This window comes from Colius striatus, chromosome Z (genome assembly GCF_028858725.1).
Source record: "Colius striatus isolate bColStr4 chromosome Z, bColStr4.1.hap1, whole genome shotgun sequence".
Lineage (NCBI taxonomy): Eukaryota > Metazoa > Chordata > Aves > Coliiformes > Coliidae > Colius > Colius striatus.
The window spans coordinates 4,878,447-4,897,338 of NC_084790.1; the positions used below are offsets into that span (position 1 = coordinate 4,878,447).

The 18,892-nt window shown below is 63.2% G+C and overlaps 1 protein-coding gene across 2 annotated transcripts; it reads left to right on the forward strand.

The window, feature by feature from the left end:
• The first annotated feature begins 9,284 nt into the window (after positions 1-9,284).
• Positions 9,285-18,781, forward strand: LOC104558667 (eomesodermin-like). Of its 2 annotated transcripts, none has more exons than XM_062018720.1 (6): positions 9,285-10,080; positions 16,614-16,768; positions 16,869-16,990; positions 17,073-17,231; positions 17,847-17,908; positions 18,005-18,781. In XM_062018720.1, exons 1-6 carry the CDS (start codon positions 9,626-9,628, stop codon positions 18,654-18,656), a joined length of 1,605 nt encoding a protein of 534 aa, XP_061874704.1. In that variant the 5' UTR covers positions 9,285-9,625; the 3' UTR covers positions 18,657-18,781. The 2 variants fall into 2 exon arrangements, with proteins under 2 accessions (XP_061874704.1, XP_061874705.1); XM_062018721.1 differs by having other exon boundaries at positions 16,635-16,768.
• Positions 18,782-18,892: the final 111 nt, after the last annotated feature.

Here is an 18,892-nt window from a genome sequence, read left to right on the forward strand (position 1 = left end):
TTTCTCACCGTTTCTGTCGTTTAGGGGAAAAGGAAAACAATTCTCACTGCTCGAGCCCCGCTTTCTCTTGCACGGGGGGTAGGGGATAGGGGCCAGCGATTCTCCTTCTCAATCATCAGGTGTTTGGGGCCAGATTTAAGCAGGAAGGGGGCACAGAATTCTGATGTTCCCGGCTGGGTGGGCCGTTAAGGGGACTCTCTGATGTCTAGTAAGGGTTCTGCTGATGTCTTGCCCTGAGTATTTCTCACTACTCCTGACTTTGCCCACCGAAGGGCTCTGTATGCTCACGGGCGTCACCTGTGTGCACAAGCTGATCCCCACAAACAGGGCTGGAAGAGTCCTCATGGCTCTGCGAGGACTCCAGGTACCCACCCACTTGGCTCCGGGGGCCACGATGGCAGCAGCTTGGCCCCGACTCCCCTCTGCCGGGGTTTATAGGAAACGGTGCTGCGAGGAAGCGCCCGGTGCTCCTGACCCGGTGAGCGTTTCTTTCCAGCCGTGGGCGCCTAAAAGGCCCCTCTGTGCCGCAGATCCGGTGTGAGTCAAAGCCAAAGCCCTGGGGTTTAACCACAAGCCCCAGAGCTGCCGTGTCACGGGAGAGCATCGCCAGAGCCATTTATAAGAAATGGAGGGGCTGCCCAGGAAGGGACCCTGGATGGCACGGCAGGCTCTGCACACCCTCTCGGGGAGAAGCCCCTTGGCCTCGTGGTTAGAGACGGTACAACTGTTGGTTACATTGGTCACAGCTCTTGGCTCACATCTTCTGCAAAGTACCCGGGGCTGCTGCACTTCAGCTTCTCAGCTCAGCCGCTTCGCAGGGGTGCTCGGTTCTCACCTGAAGGTGCCCACAGCACCCTGGAGTACTCACATCACCCTCGGTACCTGCATCCAGCTGGTGTGTCTGGTCCCTGTATCGGGTGGCATGCCCACATCACCCCGGGGTCCTCACGTCACCCTGGGCACCCATATCACCATAGGGTCTTCACATCACCACGGTTGTCCACATTGCCCCATAGTCCTCACATCACCCTGGGTACCTATATCACCCCAGGATCCTCACATCATCATTGATGTCTGCATCATCCTGGGATTCTCCTGGCACCCTGAGTACCTTCATTACCTCAGAGTTCGTGGTCCCTGTATCATCCCGGGGTGCCCACATCACTCCAGATTGCCCAGCAGTCCTGTCCTGCCCATTGCTCCTCTGACAGCTGTGACTACAGCACCTTGCTGCTGGTCCCCTGCCCGTGTGCCAGCAGCTGCCTGACCTTTCACAGATGTTCTTCCTGGACAGACAGAAGGTTTTTGCAGGTGCCTCACACTCCCCAGCCTCAGCTCCCTGCAGCCTGCGGGGACAATGGTGGCTTCTGTAATCCCCAGGGACGTGCCCTTCATGCCCACGACGTGGCAACTCTGCCATCCTGGGGAGGATGTGGCAAGTTCCTTCATGGCCAAATCACCCCAAAATCCTTCCTTATACCCAAGATGGGACCATCTCTTTAGCATCCGTGGTGACAACCCCCCACGCCCGCCCCCATTATTCTCAGCCATCAGGGGGGCCACAGCCTCAAATGACAGCAGCGAGGGGGGAGGGGACACAACATCACGACAGACACGGACACAGAGCCCTGGCTGCCATGTGCCCAGCGCCATCACAGATGCTGCGGAGAGACAAGTGCCACCGGGCCCCCCGGGGACCCCCAGGCTGCCAGCCGGGCCTCAGCCTCACGCGCGGGACCCGCCGTCTGGCTGCGGGGAGGCGACGGAGCCAACGCGTCGTGACACAGGCCTCGCGCCCCCCCGCCGCGGCCAGCGCCTCGCCAGCGCCCGCCGGCGGGGACTTCTCGGCTGTCACAACCCATCTGCGTCGGGGACAGCGTGTGCCGGCGCCGTAAGTGGGGTTAAACTCGGGGTCACCCGGATAGAGCATCCAAAGCAGGGGGTCTAGTAGAAGACAACATTCCCCCCAGCCCCAAATCCCTCCGTGCCTTGGCACCCCCTGTGTCCAGTTGCCACCGAGGTGGGACGCAGGGGATGGGGTGCAGGGGGTGATGCTCAGTGATGTAAGGAGAGCTGGGGATGCAGCGGAGGGAGGGGGCAGAAATGCGTCCCCTTCCCTGTGTGGCTCTCAGGGACAGCCACGGCGGTGGCCCTGTAGCAGATGTGTCCCCAGGCAGCTGCTCCTCAGCTCTTGCTCTCACTGCGGCCTCGGGGACACTTGGGGCCGTGACTGCCACGACCTGCTGCTGGCCCCGCTCTGCCCGGTGGCCTGAAATCCAGCACCAGGCAGGCGCCCGGGGGCCATCGACACCCGCGCCGGCAGCCTGAACTCCCCGTGACCTGCCGGGATGGTGGCCACGGCCACTGCCAGAGCCAGGCCACTCCAGGCACCGGCCATCCTTACGGGGAGCACAGCCTCCGCTGCAATCCCGCCCCGACCCCCTCCATGGGCTCCCCTGAAACCCTCCAGCGCCCGCAGGGCAGCTCGGGGCTGGGAAAGCGGCATTCTGGGGACAAACCTGCCCCCGCTTGTGCCAACATCCAGGTCTGAGGCTGAGCCCTCTTTGCTCCGGTGGAGCCGGGCTGCAGGCAGGTGGGATTCGGGGCTGGGGTCCCACCGCCCCGGCGGAGACACGCCGTGCCGTGGCGGTGCAGCCCGTCCCTTTCCATCACACCCCTCCCTCATTTTCGACTCCCCCCGCCGCAGCCCAGGCTCGCACCTCGCCTCCTGGACCCACGGGCGGCTGCTTTTAACCGGCGGCTGAAATGAAACCGGCTCCTGCTCCTTCCCCCTGACCTATTTTTAACATTTGATTGGATCTTTTTGTTTTGTTTTGTTATTATTATCTCTTTTTTCTCTCTCTCTCTTTCCGCGCGCCGGCCCCGGGTGGAACCGCGGTGTCAGCCCCGCGTCACATCAATTAACGCGCGCGGGGCATCATTTGTCACTTTGCATTTCCCAAAGGCCCCTCGCCGTGCAGCCGCGCTGGCGGCGGCCACATGCCGCCCTGGGTGTGCCCAGCGCCGCATGGGTGCCGGCGATGCTCCTCCTGACCGGGGTTTCGGGGTGCACAGCTCTGCGTGGTGGGGATCCAGCGGATCGGTGCCGCAGCCAGTTTCTGTGGGGTCCCTGTGCTGGGTTGGAGGGTCCCCGGAGGGGACTGGGACACCCAAGTGCGGCCCCCCCCCCCCCGGCCCCGAGCAGCCGGTGCCGACACCTCCACTTCCGTCGGCAGGGCCCCCACGGATATTTTTAACTCCTGGCTCTGCCGTTTGGCACGCAGTGAGTGTCCGTCCCCATCGCTGCCCTGCCTCTGGCTGTCTCCCCCGACCCCCGCCGCCCTCGGGGGCGGATTGGACGCTCCGGAGCCGCGTCAGACCCCGCAGGACTGCATGAGACCTGATAGGGACGGCAGGATTGGATCCAATGGGGGATGATCAGCCCCTAGACGGCAGGATGGGACCCTCCTGGGGAGGATGAGACCCACTGAGGCAGGATGAGACTCGACCTGGCAGGACAGGATGAGAACCTGCGGAGCAGGATTAGACCCTATAGGGCAGGATAGGTGGCTGGAAAGTAGGACCACATTCTGTGGGGCAGCATCAGAGAAGGGGAAGATGGGACCCTGCAGGGCAGGGCTGGACCCTGTGGGGCAGAAGAGGATCATGTGGGGCATAATATGGAGATCCAGCTGGGACCTGCCAGGACAAGATGAGACCTAAAGGGTCAGGATTGGTCCCTATGGGGCAGGATCAGACATCGCCATCCATTCTGCTGGGCTTGATGCATCCTCAGCCCCAGCCCACAGAGGTCCACCCTTCCCCACCCCGTGTCCCCACGTCACCTGCACCACCGAGCCGCGAGACCCCTCCCGTGGCCGGGTCCCCGATCGGGTGCTTTCGGGAGGGCGGCAGCAGCGGGGCGGGCCATCCCGCACACGCGTGTGCCTGCCGGGGCCGCGTGTTGTCAGAAGCTGTAGCCCATATCTCGCCTGCCGTCCCCCCGCCCGGTCAGCACACATCACTCCCCGGCCTTCGCCTCCCGCTGACGAAGAGGAAGGGCCGGGGGCCCGAGCCCGGAGCCCCGCACGCCCCCGTCACGCTAAGCAGCACAGACAGGGGCTGCAGCCCCCCGGCGCTCCCCAGGGAGCCGCGGCTTTTCACCGAGGATCTGGCTCCCGCTGAAGCAAATCGCCTCGTACAGGAGGGGAGGGCGAGGGGCCGGGCAGAGGCGGCGGGGGATGAAACGGACTCCCCTCGGCCCGGCGGGCGGGAGTGGGGGGGCCTCGCGCGCTCTCAGCGGACCCCCCCCCCGCATCGCACGCGCACGCCAGCATCCTTTCACGCACACGGCTGGATCCCTTGCACAGCCGTGTGCGCAAAGGCTCCCTTGCACACCCATGCACACACCAGCTCTCCCTCCGTGCCCCCTTGCACATACACAGCCTCTTGCACACCCACGCATGCACAAGCTCCCTTGCACGCTCGTGCACATGCCCCCCAGTACTTCTCGCACCCTCGCACAACCGCGGGCCCCCTCACACACCCACGCAACCCCAGGCTCATCCATGGTCCCCAGCGCTCCTGCCCCATGCACGGGGGGGTGGGAACCTGCCCCCATTGCCCTCTCTCCCGCAGGCTCCCATGGACAGGGCGAGGAAGAGGAGGAGGGACCGGAGCTAAGCTGAGGTTCGGTCTCCGGGGGGGGGCGGCGAGTGGGATCGGTCCTGCGAGCAGGTGACACCCGCCACCGCTGAACCCCGTGACCACGGGACGGGGAGCATTGGGGGGCTCTGTGGGCCGAAACCCCTGTGCCACTCTATGCCAGAGCCCCGCGGGGGTGTGGAGGGCGCGGGGGCTGACGGCGGGGCTGAGCACCAGGAAGGTTTTGGATGGCAGCGGCTGGAACGATGTTAATGACTTTTCTTCCTGTTGCTCTCCTTTTACACCGAGGGCAGCTCCGTAACCAGAGCTGCTTCCTTCCCCGAGATTAAGGAGCCGTCTGCTTGGCCCCCCCAGTCACTGCCCTTCCCCCGGAGCTGCTGCCGACTTGTCACCTGTGGCTAGCCCAGGCCTGGCCTCGGCAGTGCTGGGGAAAGGGCAGCACCCACCCCCTGCACCCATGGGAGCTCCTCTCCCAGCGGGTAGGAGGTGCCGAGCATCCTCTCAGCACCGGTCAGGATTCATCCCACCAGCTGAGTAGAGCGTTTGGGGATGCTTGGGGCAAGCCCCACAGCGGGATGGGCTCACCATCGCCCTCTGCTCCTTCCCCTCCCCTTCCCGTGGGGCTTCCCCCCGAGTGGGGCTGCCGAAGGGCCGGGGTGGAGCGCAGCAGCTGCCTGACAGCGCTGAGCGGTTTGGGGCAGGAAGGAGGACAGTGATGGTGGCTCAGGGTGGGGAGCACTGGTGTGGTGAGGATGGGGGCTGGGACCCACTGTGGTGGGGGCTGAGCCCCCCAAACCAGCCACTGGCTCTGCCTCCTTCCCCACCCGTGACTTAGTTTCCCCTGCCCAGGTCATGGCTGGTGTCGTGGGACCTGGCTACACTTTCAGAGGGTGGCAGAGTGCCTGGGGTGCCCTGACCACGGGATGGCCACCATGGGAGTCCCAGGGGGAGGTTGAAAGGGTGGGAGCCTGGTCAGGCTTTCGGGGGGGCTCAGCAGCATCACTCCACTCTGGGATGGGATCAAGGCTCCATCCCCTTTGGCCCCAGCCACAGGACTGGGGTGGCCTGGGTGGGAGGCAGGTGGCCACCCGGGCACGCTGCGGTTTGCATTCATGCCTCCACGAGCTTCTCAGCAAAGCATTGCCTTCAAGCAGCAGCAAGATGCAAATTCCTCCGGGGTGGGGGGAGTATTTTTGTTTTTCCCTGAGACCAAATTTAGCCCCCGTGGGTGCCCGGTGTCTTCGCACTCGTTTTAATAATGAAAACAGGAACGATGCCGTTTACTAAGAAAATCACCCCCAAGTTTCCCCTTGGGCCCCAGCAGCCAAATTCCTGCCGGAAAAGCAAATCCCCACAGCAGCACCAGCACCTACCTGGGGTCCAGGCTGCAAGGTGGCAAGGGGAGAGTGGGGCTTGAGGATTAATAAGACAGGGGTTTGCATCCTGATGGAGGCTGGCTCCTGTCCAGTGCCTCTACTGGGGATTTGGTTTGGGGGTCAGCTGGGCTGCTGTCCAGGACCAGTGAGATGCAGGATGGAGAAGTGTTGCAGAGGTGACACAGAGCAGGGAGTGCCCAAGAGAATCCCCCACAAAGGCTCCCATTCCCCATCCCATACCAGTGCTGGAGACCTCAGGGATGGGGATAGGAATCTTGCAGCTGCAAAAGGAGAAAGTGAGCACCGGGGTGATACTGAGGCTTGACTCAAGCCAGGGCTTGGTTCTTGGGAGGCTGGAAATCCTGCCAAGGATGCGTGTGGGCTCAGTGCTGTGGCTGGTTTGGGGAGGGATGTGGCTCGTGGGGCAGAGCCTGCGAGGCAGTGAGCATGGCCCCAGCCCGCAGGCGTATCCTGCAGTGTGAGCCGCTTCCTCCCCGGCCCCGCTGTGAGTGACGGCACTTTGGTGAGTGCCAGAAACCATCCGGTGGCCAGGAGGGACTGGGCAAGAGGAGCACACGGTGCTGCCCTTGGCCGCCAGCCCCAGGCTCAGATGTACAAAGTGCCATGTTGCATCAGCCAGCTGCAGAGGGGAAACTGAGGCACGGGGCTCAAGGGGAGTGGAATTTTGCCCTGAGTTTGTTCTAGTGCTCCTGAGCTCCAGGAAGGGCCTTGCACGTGAGGAAGCCTGGCTGCTTCTGCAGAGCTGCTGCCCAGCTGTAGGGAGGTTTGGACCCCAAATCCCAGTGCTCCGTGGGAGCAAAATCCCTCAGCCATGGAGGGAACAGCTCAGGCTGCTTGGTGCAGAGACTGTCCTGTCCCACAGGACACTGTGTCAGAGGGGATCGAGCCTGAACCCTGGGATGAGGATGCCTCAGAGCATCTCCAGTACTGGCAGACAGGGCAATCAGAGGCTGTTCAAGGTGATGGTCAGGACACAGCCCCCAAATCTCCTCTCCCTCCTGGCCCCGAGCGAGTCCTCCCTATGCAGGGACACTTGTGACAACCATCACCCCAGGAGTCCTGCTGTGTCTCACAGGGAGAGCAGCGTCCTCGGTGTCACTTTACCGGGTAAGGGGGGAAAGAGACTCAAGGGCATAAACCACCCTAGGAACAGAGCCTCTCTCCTTCTCTCACCCTGACGGATGCCACTGCCAGCACCATCCAGCACCAGGACCCCCAGGGGCAGTGGGGGGCATGGGCTGTCAGTGGCAAGGCTGTGTGTGTGTGTGTGGTATAACAGGAATGTATTCACACGTCTGACGTCAGGGAGCACAGTACTTGCTCCCCTCCTTCCATTAATGAGCTGCTCCCCCCATCCATAACCCCCCTCTGGCCTTTAGCTTTCCTCCTAGAAAAAAAAAATCTGGACATTTCCTTGTTTTCCTTCTTTTTCTCACTTGGGAACTCAGCAGGGGGATTCCTGCCCACTGGGTCAGGAGGGGGTGGCAGTGCCCTGGGGGTGCCCAGGGAGGAGGGGGCAGCTGCTGAGCTTTCCCCTGGACGCAGATGTGATACCCGCGGGTGCCCGTGTGTGTACACAGCAGGCCAGGGGTGAGAGTGAGGGGGGGCTGCCTCCACTGCAAAACCTCCCCCGCCATCCCCCTGCTGCCACATGCCCCACACCAGCCCTCTCCCCCCAACTGCCTCCCAGGGGATTAGGGGCTGAGGGAGCTGGCAGGGAGCCGGAAAGGGGGGGGGCGGGTCAGAGGGGGGAGAGGGGGAGGAGGGCTTTGCATAGAGATGGGAGCCTGGGGATGCCTCTGAACAATGACCGCGGTGAAAAGCCGACCGGAATGGCTGCTAAGCTCTGTCTGATGGGCCAATACACATCCCTGCGAGACCCCCACCCCCTTCCCCACGCATCCTCAACTTCCCATTTCCTCCTGTCCCACAGCCAGACCCCTCTGTGGGGGAAGCAGAGCTGCCTCCATCCCTGTCCCCACCCCCATCCCTGTCCCCATCAGCACCGGCACCTGTGACCCACGTCCTGAAGCCCAGGGAATTTAGGTGTGGGTTTGGTAGAGACCTACGTGTGCCCCTTACTACCCCTTTCACACACAACCCCAGCCCCAGAAGGGTCCTGCAGATGTGGGGCAGTCTGGATATATTCCAGTACCCGGGGGAGAGGGACACACGGGCTGGTGGTAATGTCACTTGTCCTTTTGTGTGCTGTGAGAGCAATGGGCACTGGGTTGCACCAAATCATCCCCCTTGCCTCCCGCTGCCCCACTGGGAATGGAAAGTATTGATGGATGCTGAGCTGGGGAGCTGCCAAAGGAAGCGGCCCCTCCAGAGTAGAAAGCTTTTGTAATGGCTGCAAGGCACATGGGGACTTCCCCAGGCACAGTGGGGTCAAGGACAGGTGCCAGGAAGGCCGGCCTTGGGGTGGGCACAGCGTGGGGATGAAGGGTGGCCACAGCTTGTCTGAGCTCCCCTGGGACCACCCCAAACCCAGCAGAGGGGGAGGGAAGCCACGGACTGGATGGGACCCCTGTCCTAGCCCCTAGACACTCATCAGCCCTCATGTCTGCTGTGACACCGGGGGGGGGGGGGACACGACCCGGGACCCACACAGAGTCTGGGGGCTGCCTCAGTCTCCCTAGGGGTGAAGCACCCTCACATAGAGCCCTGGCACCCCTGGCCCCGTGGGCTAACTGATGGATTAATGAGGGGTCCTGGGATGGGGGACAGAGCCTTAACTGGCCCCCAGTGCCCTGCGCCACCCCAGATCCAAAAATATAGGCAGGAGTGTGGTCCCCACACTGTGCCCTCACTCCAGGCTCTGTCCCTGTGTCCCCCCAAGATGTCCCTGTTCCTTGCCGTGCCCCGAAGCCGCCAGTGTCACATGGCCACTGCTCCTCCCGTGTACCCCCCTTCCCTCCCACCACCCCACGTCCCCCAGTGCCCCCCATCCCTGCCGTCCCCCACTCCCTGCCACGCTCTATGTCCCCCGTCCTCCCCACTCCTTCTCTCGTCTCTGCACCCTCCCGAGCGCCGCTCCTCGCGTGTCCGGGACCCGCGTGTCCCGCTGCCCGCCCCCCGGCCCGCCCCGTGCCCATTCGCCCGCCCCGGTGGGGGCCGCCTCCACGGGGTGGGGGGGCGGAGCTGCCGGCGCGGAGCCGCTTCTTTGGATAAGAGGCGCGGGGCCACGGGGATGGGCCGGGGGAGCGTGTGAGGGCAGCGGCAGCCGCACCGCCAGCAGCAGGGCAGGGCAGGGCAGGGCAGGGCTGGCTCCCCCGCGCCGCCGAACCACCCCCCAGACGGCAGTTTTGGGGGGCTTTCCGGGGGTTCGTATCTGAGATTTTTTTCCGGGTTTGTTTTTTTGCAGCCCCCTCCTTCCCCTCTTGGCTTTCTCTGGGCCGCCCCGGCTCACCCCTTTTCCCCAGCGGGGGCCGCCGGGCATGGAGGGGGCGGCGGGAGCCCGGCGAGGCGGACACCGCTGAAACGCGCCCGGCTCCGAGTCCTGGGGTCGCCGGCGGGACCCCCATGAGCGGCTGAGCGGGGCCGGTGCCCCCCGCCCGTCCATGGGCGCGCTGGAGCCGGGCACCGGAGCCCCCCGCCCCGCCGTCCCTATGCTCAGCGGCACCGGCAGCTTCGCCAAGGAGCCGCCAGGCCCCCCGGACGCCGCTGCCTACTACGGTGATGGGGGAGCACCGGAGCCGGGAACCCCCTCTTTGCCCTACGGTGCTCCCGGTGGTTTCGGTGGCCGGTTCCTGGGGCCGTGCCCGCCTTACCGGGCCCCGCCGCCTCCCGCCGCCGCCCCGGTGGAGGGTTACGCGGTGGAGGGTTACGCGGGGTACCCGGGTGCGGAGGACACGTACGGCCCCGGGGCCGGTCCGCTGTGCCCCCGCGGCGGGCACCTCTGCGCCCTGCCCGGGTACCGGGCGGCCGGTAAGGTGCAGGTGATGCTCAACAACTACCCGCTCTGGGCCAAGTTCCACAAGCATCAGACCGAGATGATCATCACCAAGCAGGGCAGGTGAGCCGGGACAACGGGGGATGTACCGGGGAGGGGTGGGATCGGGGCAGGGGGTCTCCATGGGGCACCGGGATGGAGACCGGCAGTGGCACTGGGACCCACACGGGCAGCGGGTGGGGGTCGGATGTGGGCAAGGGTTACAGGGCAAGGGGTGGGCACACAGGCAGTGGGGGCACAGGAAGGGGTGCAAGACAGGCTGCAGGGACTGAGGGATGGGCAGGGAGTAACGATGAGAGACTGGAGGTTCCTGCCTCGTGTCCCCAGAGGGCTGGAAGGGTGTGTGCGTGTGAGGTGTTTGTGGGGCTGAGGGTCCCCATCTGTTTGTGCAGGGGAGGTGTGTGTGCAAGAGGAATCGCTGTCCCTGTGGGTTTAGGGGTGATGTCTTTCTGTGTGGGCAAAGGAAAAAAGTGGAGGAGTGAAGCAGAACAGACATCTCAGGTCTCATTTTCTAGGAGAGTTGAGGCTTATTGAAAGGAGAATGAGATCTGGGGGTGTCCTCACCTGTTTCAGGGGCAGGGGGGGTTCAGATCTCCCATGTCCGGGCAGGGTTTGTTGTGCCAGGAAGCTTGTGGAGATGGTACTGGGGGCCTGGAGGCAGCATTTATCCGGCCTCGACCCACGGGCCGGATCCAGAGCTCAGCACTGCAACAAGTCATGAGAGCCCAGAAGGGTGCCAGTGGCTCCAGCCATCCCACAAACACAGTTTGTGTGGGGCTGCACTTGCTGTCTCTCCTCCAGGATGGAAATCCTCCACCCTGCTTGTTGGGGCAGGCAGAGGCTGGGTGCCTTCTGTGTGCCCGAGGAAGGGGGAGCATTTTGGCAACATCCTGGGTGCCAAAATAGCTATTGGTGACACTGCACTCAGGCACCTGCTGCCTCTTCGTGCTGCCTCCAGCCCAGAGTGATCACAGACTGTGGATTCCTGGGACTGGGGAAGGGTCTGGGGCAGGTCTAAAGTCTACCCCACCTCTGCCCAAACCACTGCTTGCAGGGTCTGGAGGGAACCAGGCACGATATGGGCCCTGGGAGGATGCCGAATCACCCTGACTTGGAGCAAGGGTAGCCCAAAATATTTGTGTCCACCCTCAGCACGTCCTTTGGCCCCATATTGGGGTGATGTGGGTAAGGGGAGCCAGGCCCCAGCCTGCAGCTTTGGAGATCTCTATGGGATCATGCTACAGCACAGAGGAGAGTGCGAGCGTGGTGGGGCTGGGCACGAGGCTCAGCCACCTCTGGATTATGCTCAGGGCTGCTGTGGCTCTTGAAAATCCTTGGTGAGAGGGTGATGGGGCAGCACACCCCCACTGTATGTGAGGCAACTGGCAGAGATCCCCCCTGCTGCTGCCATCCCCCTGCCCGGTGGGGGTCTCTTTCTGCCCAGTGCTGGGGCTGCCACCAGCAATGCTCTGCAGCCTTTCCCCTTCCCTCCCTTGGCCGAGACAGACGGTGTCACTTCGATGCTGAGACCAACCTGCTTAATGTGTTGGAAGTCTAAACACGTTAGGGCCGCTTGGTTTGCCACGGCCCTTCCCAGGCCTGCTCTCCCCGCCGGGCTCAGGGCCACTCGGCAGCAAACCAGCATGGCTGGGCTGACGTGTCCCCGGCATCGGCCGAGGGGGTAACAGGAGCGTTGGGCCCCTCAAAGGGTTGTTTCTCACCCTCCATCATTCTGATCCTACAGGAACCCACTGACATTTGCCCCATTGCTTTCCTCCTCTATTCCCTGGGCATTGAGGCAGATGTGGGGGCAAGTGCCTGTCCCTGCTGTGTCAGGGCAGCTAAGGATCTGATGCTGAGGGGCTGCCCCCAGACATCCCCTCCTCTCTACCCCGCTGCACCTCTGGGGTCTGCTGCCAGCTCCCAGCCTCAAGCCAGGTGATTTTGGGGCTCTTTTTCCAGTTCCATCCCTCATGACAGCACTACAGAGAGGTTGAGGACTGGGGGGGGGAACGTGCTGCGTGCCAGGGTGGGGGCTCATGGCAAACTGCCTGGGGAGACATCAAACTTTGAGCCACAAAACATCCGTTTCCCCCGACTCTGAGCTGCTTTTGCAAAATTCTGTGTGCAGGGCCGGGCTGCAGTGCTGCTGAGACACAGGAAAAAACCCAAAGTGGAGGCTTGGAGGGGACAATGTGCCCCAAAGCAGGGACCACCAGGCAGGGGGACTCCAGGCAGGACAGGAGACATCCCATCCCGCTGAGGGGGTGGGTGCCCAGTTTCATCAGGTTGCACTGGTCCTTCCATGCCTACCTCCCTGAGGTGCAACCCCCACAGTGTCCCCACAGAAAGAAAGCCAAGGCTGGATGGAGATGGTGGCATTGGGGTGAATCTGGTTGAGAGATGGGATTTACCCCAGCTGGCTCCTTCCCTGCCCACTCCTGCCCTTCTCTGACATAGCGTCCCATGCCGTCCCACACCATCCCACACCCACTCATCCCCAGCATCCTGACAGTTTTCTACAGAGTCCTCGTCCCTCTGCCCACGTGGCTCTTGGGGCTCAGCTGGGGCAGGATTTCTGCGGAAAGCCCCAAGGCTTCACTATCACCGCACTGCCAAGGGCCTGGGGAATTCCTGCCGTGGGTTCCTGCTGCAAAGCTGGGGCTGCCTTTGCTTTCAAGGGGACTCAGGGGTTGGCTTTGTATTTTGTGGGGGCTCAGTGCCGCTTTTGGAGGGGACACTGGGGCTGGATTTGTACTTAAGGGACACAGCAGCTGGCGTTGCCTTTGTGGGTGACACAGGGACGGCTTTGGAGTCACTGGGAATGAGTTTGTCTTGGGCAAACACAAGGTTGGCTCTGGTTTGAGGGGTGGCCACTCATTTGATGACACAAGGGCTGTTGTTACCTTTTCAAGGGGACTTGGGGATGCTTTCCCCAGGCCAGTGGCCGCTGTTCCCATGCAGGCTGGGCTGGGAGACCCGATGCCCAGTTGTCAGGTCTGTGGGGTTGGGGACAACAGTGTGGTTGTGCCATGCAACTGTGCTGTGCAGCTTGTGCAATGCAGCCAGGCTGTGCCGTGCCGCCATACCATGTCACCATGTTGTGCTGTCGTGTGGTGTGCAGCCATGCTATGCTATGCCGTGTCACCATACCACGCCACATCACTGCACCACCATGTCATGCCAGGCAGCCAGGCCATGCAAGTGTGCAGCTGTGCAATGCTGTGCAGCCGTGCTGTGTCACTGTGCCGTGCCAGCATTACCACACCATGTCACTGTGCTATGCCATATCACCATGCCATGCTGTATTACTGTGTCATGCCATGTCACCATGCCATGCTGTGTCACCTCACCATACTGTATCATCGTGCCATGCCGAGCAGCTGTGCCATGCTGTATCACTGTGCCATGGCTGTGTCACCTCACCATGCTGTACCACTGTGCCATTCCGAGCAGCTGTGCCATGCTGTGTCACCTCAGAATGCTATATCATTGTGCCATGCTGAACAGCTGTGCCATGCTGTATCACTGTGCCATGCTGTGTCACCACACCAGGCTGTATCACCGTGCCATGCCAAGCAGCTTTGCCACACAGCTGTGCGCTGGAGGTGGTGGGCAAGTGGAGTGCAGCGGGGGCTGCACCGCTCTCCCACGCAGCCGTGGTTCTTGTGGCTGCCGTGGCACTGGGAGAGGAGGTGGCTCAGCAAGTCGGCAGCCCCTTGTGCACTGCCAGGGCTGTGGGAAGAGCTTGGCAGGGGGTCACCACTGCCCGAGAGGTTTGTAGTTCTGGCGTCAGGCAGGTCCCTAGATTTATACTTCACTGGGATTTGTCCCAGACTCTCTGTCCCTGCTCCCTCTGTCCCCAGTGTCCCATGTCACCTGCCATCCTTGATACCCACATGCCCTGGATGTGCTGTTGTGTCCCCAGCTCCTCATGTCCCCTGGCTCCCCTGCCCCATGGCCACATGCCCTGTGCCACTCCAATCCCCTGAGTCGAGGGGTTCGTGCAGGGACATGCAGCCTGTGAGCCCCTTCTAGAGTTCCAGAAACAAACATACAAGGAGAGGGAAAACGGAGGTGCCCGCTGGCTTTTGGGGTGCGGAGCAGGGGTGATGTGAGCTGGCTGGAGCATCCTACACCCCGCGGACCACACAGCACCTCCCAAACCGCAGGGACCAGCCCCAGGGGTACCAAGTGCTGCCCGAGCAGCACCCCCGGCAGCTCGAGCGCTGGGGGATTTAAAAATAAATGCGAGGAGCGCACGGTTTCGGGTCTTACCCAACCCCCCACCCCCCACCCCCCTGCCCGCCAGTGCCTCGGCCGAGCCCTGCGGTTTGCACTGCGGCAGCGTTTGAGCTGTGAGTCGGGGCTCGGGGAGCCGGGGAACCGGCGCTGGCGGAGCAAGCAAGGTACAAAAAAAAAAAAACCCAAAACCAACCCCAAAAACCCCCAAAAGAAACAGAAAAAAAAAAAAAGAGGCTGTTTTCTTCCTCCCTGCTCCGTGCAGCAGCTCGGGGCTGGTGCAGCACACAGCCTGGCTGCTCCCCCCGCGGCCAGCCGCCAGCCCGCCTTGCTCGTGTGCCAGGAGCGGGTGCCAGCGCTGTCCTGGTGTGCCAGGAGCGCGGCGGCGAGGCGGCACCCTGCGAGAGCTCGGCGGGGGCCCAGAGCCAGCGCAGCCCCTCGCTGCCGCCCTTTGATGTGGCCGCAGTTTTTAATCGGTGGCAGGAACCACCTTCCCGTGACACGGCTCGCGTCCCGCTCGCTCCGGAGGAGCCGTGAGCCCCGGGGCCGCCTGCTTTCGGCACACAGCCGACGGGATGGGGTCTCTGCGAGGGCTCACCCGGACCGGGGTTGCACCGGGGGTGCTCAGGACCACCGTCCATCCCAGCCCCAAAGAGCATGTGCGGTGCTCCTTGCAACGAGCACTGCTTTCTTTTTCTTTCTCCCACACTCCCCCCCCACTCTCTCATAAGGGCAATTTTGAGTCAGCGGCGCTCGGCGCGGGCTGCACACGCTCTTTCCACCGCTCTTCGCACGCCGCGGCCCCGGTGCCACGGCACTGCCTGGGCTGTGCTTCCTGCCGGGGCTGAGGCCGATGCCCCGCGCTCCTGCCCCAGCGCCGGGAGCTGCGTGTGCTCCCAGCCCCTCCTTTTGCTCTCCACCTCTGTTTCGGCCCTCCTGCCTCCCCCATCTGGTGCAGTGGAGCAGGCCAACAGCCCAGGGGGGCTCGGCGGTGGCCCAGGGGGCCTTGGCTGGGCTCCCCTTGGTACATCGTGTCACCCCTGTCATGAGCTCACAGGCTTGGGGCTGGTGGGAAGCCTTGGTGTGCTGGGTGGTCCAGGGACTGCCAGGCTAAGCAGGGCATCCTTCCCATGCTGGCAGGAAGGCAAAGGAACCCCTCCACCTCAGCCTCTGCCAGGGGTGAATCCTGCTGGTGGGCAGCCTCACTCCACAGCCAGCTCCATCCCACATTCCTGGGAAGATGGGTGGGCTGAGGTGGGCTCCAGGTCTCACTCCCTCCCCTGCCCAAACCCACCCTGGACACCCAGGTTCCTTTCAGGGAGAGGTGGAAGCTCCTGGCTCCATGCAGGACCCACCAGACAGGTAAAGCTTTCTGGGGCCCTTTCAGAGAAACCCTGGCACCCACTTTGTGCTATGAGAAAATGAGGTGGGGGGTGTACACAGCCCGCTTCCCCCACCTCCTACCTTTGTCCACCAGGTACCAGCAGACTTAAGTGGCACAGCCCAAGAGCAGGAGGCAGAGGGGAGGTGGGAGGGGGTGTGGGGAGATGCAACCACTCCCCACCACCTACCCCAGGTGTATCTCACCAAGACAATGCTAGGAGGAAGGGGGAGGCCCTTGCATGCCTCTCATGTTGGTCTGTCGGGGCAAGGGGTAAATCCTGCTCCTTGCCAGCAATGCTGGTAGCACTAACAGAGTGGCTGGGGCTGCTGGTGGGGCCAGGGCTGTGGCTGGTTTCCAGCTCTGACCACCATAAGCCCAAATTCCAGTGTGTGTCGAAACACCACAGCTGAAGAGTCGACCTGTGCTCGGAAGAGGGTGCTGGACCAGTGACCTGGCAAACCTGAGCTGGCAACTGCAGCTACTGGGGCCAGTGATGAAAAAGGAGGGACAAAACTAGGAGGGGAGAGGGTCAGATATCCCATGCCAGGGCTGGGATTTGGGGTTCCCCCCAAGGTGTGGAAGGACAGCGAGGTGCAGCCCCATGGGAGGTGGCAGCTGCAGCCACAGAGTCCGTCCCAGCCTGTCCCCTTCCTGCCCTTGGCACGGGCTGGCGCCCAGCCTGAAATAGCAGCGGTGTTGGTTTCCGATCCGGAAGGTGTTGGGGAGGGGGAGGAAGATGCCGAGGTGGTGGTGGTGGGGGGAATTCGGCCCTCAGAGCATCCCCCAGCTGCCAGGGTCAGTCAGCTCCTCACAGGCACCCAGCTGGGTGTGGGGGAGCCCGGGCATGGCCCTGCCTCAGTTTCCCCAGTGCCACTCTGCAAGGCAGGGCTCTCCCCACACCCCATGCAGCCCTTTGTGCCAGGGGTTGAGCTGAGGGGTTTGACTGTCTGCACCTCTGTCCCCTCCCCAGGCGCATGTTCCCTTTCCTCAGCTTCAACCTCTCAGGGCTCAACCCCGTGGCCCACTACAGCGTCTGCGTGGATGTGGTGCTGGTGGATCAACATCACTGGCGCTACCAGGGCGGCAAGTGGGTGCAGTGTGGCAAAGCCGAGGGCAACATGCCAGGTACAGCTCCCTCCCCCCAACATCCCCTTCCTTACCCTCATCCTCCTCTTTGCTGTGCCAGACAGGGATTGACTCTGTCTCTGCTCTCCACAATCCCCAGGTAACCGCCTCTACCTACACCCTGACTCACCCAACACGGGTGCCCACTGGATGCGGCAGGAGGTCTCCTTTGGGAAGCTGAAGCTCACCAACAACAAGGGTGCATCCAACAATGTTGGCCAGGTATGAGTCTTGCCACCATGTGAGGCTGTGCCAGGTCTCCATTGCCCCCCTCCCCCAACCCACCTCTACTCCCCCTCCCCAGATGATCGTGCTGCAGTCGCTGCACAAGTACCAGCCCCGGCTGCATGTGACAGAGGTGAAGGAGGGTGAGGGTGAGGAGGGGTACCCCTCTCCACACACCCACACCTTTGCCTTCCCTGAGACCCAGTTCATCGCTGTCACAGCCTATCAGAACGCTGACGTGAGTATGGGATGCTGCCCACCCCAGTCCCTAGCATGGGGGTACATCCCTCACACAGACCCCCCCCCAAAGAAGCACAGGAAACCCAACAACCTCCCCAGCATCCTCCCAGGACCAGAGAAACAACCTATACACCCCGGTATCATCACACCAACCCTGGTAATCCCCCCAGGGCAGCCCCCGGTAATCCCCTCTCCAGTACCCTCTAAGGTCCCCAGCATCAGGGAAAGCCCAATGGTATCCTCCCAAAGCCCCCCTTTACCCCCAAGACCCCTGTCCGCAGCATCTCTGCAACCCTTGGTACCCCCCACAACCCCTCAGCATCCCCGCACCTCCCGCTGAATCCCTTCAGCGTCCTAGTTGCCCCTCGAGCAATTCAGCAATTCACCCCAGTGCCCTCCCAGCACAGCCTGCCCAGCCCCTGCCCCCTCCCCCGCAGATTTGGCCGAGCCCCGCGGGTGCTCAGAACACGGGTGGGTGTTCTGGGCCAGGCAGGGGCCTCTGATGGGGAGGGGGCTGCTCGACAGAAAAGGAATGAGGAGGAGACATCCTGGGGAGGGGAAAGACGACAGGTTGGCAGCAGCCCCAGTCCCCCCAGCTCCCTTTGCCCCTCAGATCACCCAGCTGAAGATCGACCACAACCCCTTCGCCAAAGGCTTCCGGGACAACTTTGACTCGTGAGTGTCTCCCCAGCTTCCTGCCAGTGTCCCCCGTCCCGGTTCCGACTGGCAGGACGGCGACCCCTCTACTCCCTCCCTGTCCTCCCCCCCCAGGATGTACGCAGCCTCGGAGGGCGACCGTCTCACCCCATCCCCGCCGGAGGGTCTCGGCTGCCAGCAGCTCCTGCCGGCACCGCGCTTCCAGCCCTTCCTGCCCGAGCAGTACTCGCTGCCCCCTGGCCGCTTCTTCGGTGGGGAGCGGGGGGCTCCCCTGCCCCTGCCCCCCAAGGACCCCCCGCGCTGGTACTTCACCCCCCAGCAGCCGCCTGCCGCCGGGCCACTGGACTACGGCGGCTACGAAGCGGGATACGGGGGGGGCAAGCTGGTGCCCTACGGCGTGAAGCCCTTTGCCCTGCCGCCTGCCCCCCACCACCCTCCCTTGCCCTACTACCCCGAGGGGCCGGGGGGCTTCGCGGCGGGAGGAGGCTGGAGCCCCGGGCAGTATGGCCCCAAGGGCAGTCCCGGGGCCCTGGGCTGGTACCGGGAGCCGCGGGAGGAGAAGGGGAAGGAGGCGGAGGGCTGGGCCCCCGAGCCCCCCGCCCCCACTTCAGGCGACTCCTCGGACTCGGGGCTGTACGAGTGCAAACGGCGGCGGGTGTCCCCGTACCCCTCCAGCACCGAGAGCTCCCCCCAGCCCCGCAACGGGGACTTCTACGATAAGGACCCAGGTACCGACAGCGGCTACTACGGCTTCTACGGCAACTGAGCCGTGCTGAGGGGGGTTGAGACACCCCCCCTAGTCCGGGCACCTCAAAGCAAGGGGTCCTGTGTGTTTCCCTCTATTTAACACCCATATCCTGGGAAGACTTGAGCAGTGGAGTAGGGGATGCAGCCAGACAATCAGCCCTCGGTGCCACCCTGGTGGGGCCGCAGGGGTGAGTGGGGAGGGGACTGGGTGGGTTTTTCGTCGTCGTCGGTGGTTTTTAAGGGGGAGGGGGGGTA